The sequence below is a fragment of the Borostomias antarcticus genome (assembly GCF_949987555.1).
Source record: "Borostomias antarcticus genome assembly, chromosome: 13".
Taxonomy (NCBI): Eukaryota; Metazoa; Chordata; class Actinopteri; order Stomiiformes; family Stomiidae; genus Borostomias; species Borostomias antarcticus.
Window position 1 is genome coordinate 19,718,663 of NC_140246.1, and position 5,000 is coordinate 19,723,662.

The following is a 5,000-nucleotide window of genomic DNA, read 5'->3' on the forward strand; positions in this document are numbered from 1 at the left end:
TGTCCCGTCTGACCCGGTGTGTGTGTCCTGTCTGACCCGGTGTGTGTGTCCTGTCTGACCTGGTGTGTGTCCTGTCTGACCCGGTGTGTGTGTCCTGTCTGACCCGGTGTGTGTGTCCTGTCTGACCCGGTGTGTGTCCCGTCTGACCCGGTGTGTGTGTCCCGTCTGACCCGGTGTGTGTCCCGTCTGACCCGGTGTGTGTCCTGTCTGACCCGGTGTGTGTGTCCCGTCTGACCCGGTGTGTGTGTCCTGTCTGACCCGGTGTGTGTCCTGTCTGACCCGGTGTGTGTCCTGTCTGACCCGGTGTGTGTCCTGTCTGACCTGGTGTGTGTCCCGTCTGACCCGGTGTGTGTCCCGTCTGACCCGGTGTGTGTCCCGTCTGACCCGGTGTGTGTGTCCTGTCTGACCCGGTGTGTGTCCTGTCTGACCCGGTGTGTGTCCCGTCTGACCCGGTGTGTGTCCTGTCTGACCCGGTGTGTGTCCTGTCTGACCCGGTGTGTGTCCTGTCTGACCCGGTGTGTGTGTCCTGTCTGACCCGGTGTGTGTGTCCTGTCTGATCCGGTGTGTGTGTCCTGTCTGACCCGGTGTGTGTCCCGTCTGACCCGGTGTGTGTGTCCCGTCTTACCCGGTGTGTGTCCTGTCTGACCCGGTGTGTGTCCTGTCTGACCCGGTGTGTGTCCCGTCTGCGTCCTCAGCTGAAGTACGCCTGTAAGGAGTGGGACCCCAACCTGCCTCCGCTGTGCCTGCCCAACCCAGAGTACCTGGCCCCCGAGTACATCCTGTCCGTCAGCTGTGACTCCGCCTCCGACATGTACTCCCTGGGCGTGGTCATGCACGCCGTCTTCAACCAGGGCAAGCCGGTCATCCAGGTCAACAAACACGACATCTTCAAGAGCTTCAGCAGACAACTGGACCAGGTGGGGAACCCTGACCACTAACTAGAACCCAGTATCAAACTACGACTAGAACTAGAACCCTGACCCAATGACTAACGAGAGCCGGACTGTAACCACGGCCCAGTTGATAGTTGGTGCATCTCATTTGATTTTAGTGGAGGATAAGGATATCATCATTATAATGAGGAGCTGGACAACTTCTACATGCTGCCCCCCCCCCCCCCCCCAGCTGGGCAGAGTGAGTCCCAGCATGCTGAACTGGATATTTACATGTTGTTACATGTTGCCCCCCCCCAAGCTGAGCAGGCTGAGTCCCTCCATGCTGATATTTACGTGTTGTTACATGTTGCCCCCCCAAGCTGAGCAGACTCAGTCCCACCATGTTGAAGCGGATATTTACATGTTGTTACACAGGGCTCTAAGATAACATTTTTCACTAGGAGCTAAATGAAAAAAATTACGAGCACAGAAAGAAATTTAGGAGCGCAACGAAAAATGTGAAATAACACATTTCTATTAGCAACACACACATTAGACCTACTGACAACAACAATAAACAATAATAACCTGCTCACCATAGGAGCTCTCATCCTCTCCTACTATACTATTCCCACCCACTTCATCAGGTGCATTGGTCCTAATGAAGACTATACTATTCCCACACACTTCATCATGTGCATTGGTCCTAATGAAGACTATACTATTCCCACACACTTCATCAGGTGCATTGGTCCTAATGAAGACTATGGCCCAATCCCAATACCCCCCCTTAGCTCTAGCCCTTGGCCCCACAACTACATTTTGCGCGTTCACGCGTAGGGTAGTGTGTCCCATTCCTTTTAGCTTCTAGGGCTAGGGAGCATATCGAGGGCTAGTGGACGTTCAAACAGCCCTCCAAAACAAGGGTTTTCAGATGCTGACTTGAATCCGAGGGGTAGATGAAAACTCACACAATACTTTGCGAACTTAGGCAGGGATATGAAACATAGCTGCCGGTGCCGTGAAAAGAAGAAGAAAGCCCAACATCTTCACAAATAATCATTAAAAATTTGTAAAATCTGTGGAAAAGCTTAGTTTAATGTAGATGCAAAGGAACATGTCATCGGATCGTTATGACACGCATTTCCGAAAAAACGCTTTTTACGATGTCAACGGCATTTCATTGCGTTTTCATGTGGATCCATTAAGTTACTGGTAGGCTACGGTACAATGTTGAATCTACCTAACAACGATTTTTGAGTGACAGTGGATTCGACTCCCCCCGGGCCTCACAGAATTCCTCTCTCTCCTTGGTTCCACTTTGCCGGGCAAAATACGATTGAATGGGCTTCATTTTCTTCATTTTGTTAACGTTACTGGCAGGGACATTCGTCGTTTTTGAGTGAGGGCAGCTGAGCTGTCATCACGCGTCATCACGAGAGTTCTGCAGGTTGCAGTCGTGGGAAAAAATACAATTAAAAAGTTGTGGGACTTGTAGTTTTGTATACAGGTGCGCGAAACTTTGACTCTAGTTTGATCCAATTTGCATGGATTTATTTTAGGCAAAAAATGCGAGTGAAATAGTTGAAAACAGTAGGCTACTCGCACAGTGTGCTCCTAAATTATTTTTTCTGATCGCACAAAACTACTTTTAGTCGCAAATGTGAGTAAAATGGTCGCAGCTTAGAGCCCTGTTACATGTTGCCCCCCCAAGCTGAGCAGACTCAGTCCCACCATGCTGAAGCGGATATTTACATGTTGTTACATGTTGCCCCCCCAGCTGAGCAGACTCAGTCCCTCCATGCTGAACCGGATCCCAGAGGAGGTGCGTGAGCACGTCAAGATGCTGCTCAGCGTCACGCCCAACGTCAGGCCCGACGCCGACCAGATGACCAAGGTCAGGCTGACCCCTAAACCTAACCCTCACACACACGACCCCTAACCCTCACACACACAACCCCTAACCCTCACACACATGACCCCTAACCCTCACACACACGACCCCTAATCCTCACACACACGACCCCTAACCCTCACACACATGACCCCTAACCCTCACACACACGACCCCTAATCCTCACACACACGACCCCTAACCCTCACACACACGACCCCTAATCCTCACACACACAACCCCTAACCCTCACACACATGACCCCTAACCCTCACACACACGACCCCTAATCCTCACACACACGACCCCTAATCCTCACACACACGACCCCTAACCCTCACACACACGACCCCTAATCCTCACACACATGACCCCTAACCCTCACACACACGACCCCTAATCCTCACACACACGACCCCTAATCCTCACACACACGACCCCTAATCCTCACACACACGACCCCTAATCCTCACACACACGACCCCTAACCCTCACACACACGACCCCTAAACCTCACACACATGACCCCTAACCCTCAGACACACGACCTCTGATACCAACTTGATCATGTTTTTGTAAACGGTGTGTCTGTGTGTGTGTGTGTGTGTGTGTGTGTGTGTGCGTGTGCGTGTGTGTGTGTGTGTCTCTGCGTCTGTTCCAGATCCCGTTCTTCGACGACGTGGGTGCGATGACGCTGCAGTACTTTGACTCTCTGTTCCAGAGGGACAACCTGCAGAAGTCTCAGTTCTACAAAGGCCTGCCCAAGATCCTGCCCAAGCTGCCCAAGGTGAGAACCAGGCCCTTCACAAGGTGAGAACCAGGCCCTTCACAAGGTTAGAACCAGGCCCTTCACAAGGTGAGAACCAGGCCCTTCACAAGGTGAGAACCAGGCCCTTCACAAGGTTAGAACCAGGCCCTTCACAAGGTGAGAACCAGGCCCTTCACAAGGTGAGAACCAGGCCCTTCACAAGGTTAGAACCAGGCCCTTCACAAGGTTAGAACCAGGCCCTTCACAAGGTGAGAACCAGGCCCTTCACAAGGTTAGAACCAGGCCCTTCACAAGGTGAGAACCAGGCCCTTCACAAGGTTAGAACCAGGCCCTTCACAAGGTGAGAACCAGGCCCTTCACAAGGTGAGAACCAGGCCCTTCACAAGGTGAGAACCAGGCCCTTCACAAGGTTAGAACCAGGCCCTTCACAAGGTGAGAACCAGGCCCTTCACAAGGTGAGAACCAGGCCGGACACACCATCATCGTTATATAAGTTAATGTAAGCAATCTGTTTCCTTCTCTCTCCTCCTCTCTTCCTGTCCCCTCCCTGATCCCCTCCTTTCCTCCTCTCCTCTCCCTCTCTCTCCCCTCAGCGAGTGGTGGTGCAGCGCATCCTGCCGGCTCTGAGCTCAGAGTTCGTGAACCCCGACATGGTTCCGTTCGTGCTGCCCAACGTGCTGCTGATAGCGGAGGAGTGCACCAAGGAGGAGTACATCAAGCTCATCCTCCCAGACCTCAGCCCCGTGTTCAAACAGCGGGAGCCGGTCCAGGTACATACACACTCACATACACACACACATACACACACACATACACACATGGGTGAAGACCAAAGGAAGGAAGCAGGTCTCTGTTCTTTACACTGGCTCCCTGTAAACTCTGGGGGTACAGCAGAAGAGCTCTGAGCCCCCCTGTAAACTCTGGGGGTACAGCAGAAGAGCTCTGAGCCCCCCTGTAAACTCTGGGGGTACAGCAGAAGAGCTCCGAGGCTCCCTGTAAACTCTGGGGGTACAGCAGAAGAGCTCTGAGCCCCCCTGTAAACTCTGGGGGTGCAGCAGAAGAGCTCTGAGCCCGCCTGTAAACTCTGGGGGTACAGCAGAAGAGCTCTGAGCCCCCCTGTAAACTCTGGGGGTACAGCAGAAGAGCTCTGAGCCCCCCTGTAAACTCTGGGGGTACAGCAGAAGAGCTCTGAGGCTCCCTGTAAACTCTGGGGGTACAGCAGAAGAGCTCTGAGCCCCCCTGTAAACTCTGGGGGTACAGCAGAAGAGCTCTGAGGCTCCCTGTAAACTCTGGGGGTACAGCTGAAGAGCTCTGAGCCCCTCTGTAAACTCTGGGGGTACAGCAGAAGAGCTCTTGAGGCTCCCTGTAGCGGCTCCCATCCAGGTTCAGACTGTGGCGCTAGCCTACAGGGCAGTGAAAGGAACAGCTCCCTCCTTCCTCCAGACCAGGGTCAAGCCCTACG

General features: G+C 53.1%; 1 protein-coding gene across 1 annotated transcript in view; it reads left to right on the forward strand.

The window, feature by feature from the left end:
* scyl2 (SCY1 like pseudokinase 2) overlaps positions 1-5,000 on the forward strand; it is a 29,445-nt gene that overhangs the window by 12,599 nt on the left and 11,846 nt on the right. The window contains exons 6-9 of the mRNA XM_084447508.1: positions 696-917; positions 2,656-2,772; positions 3,431-3,556; positions 4,132-4,308. Of these exons, the coding sequence (XP_084303634.1) occupies positions 696-917; positions 2,656-2,772; positions 3,431-3,556; positions 4,132-4,308 (642 nt within the window). The remainder of the gene's footprint in view (positions 1-695; positions 918-2,655; positions 2,773-3,430; positions 3,557-4,131; positions 4,309-5,000) is intronic.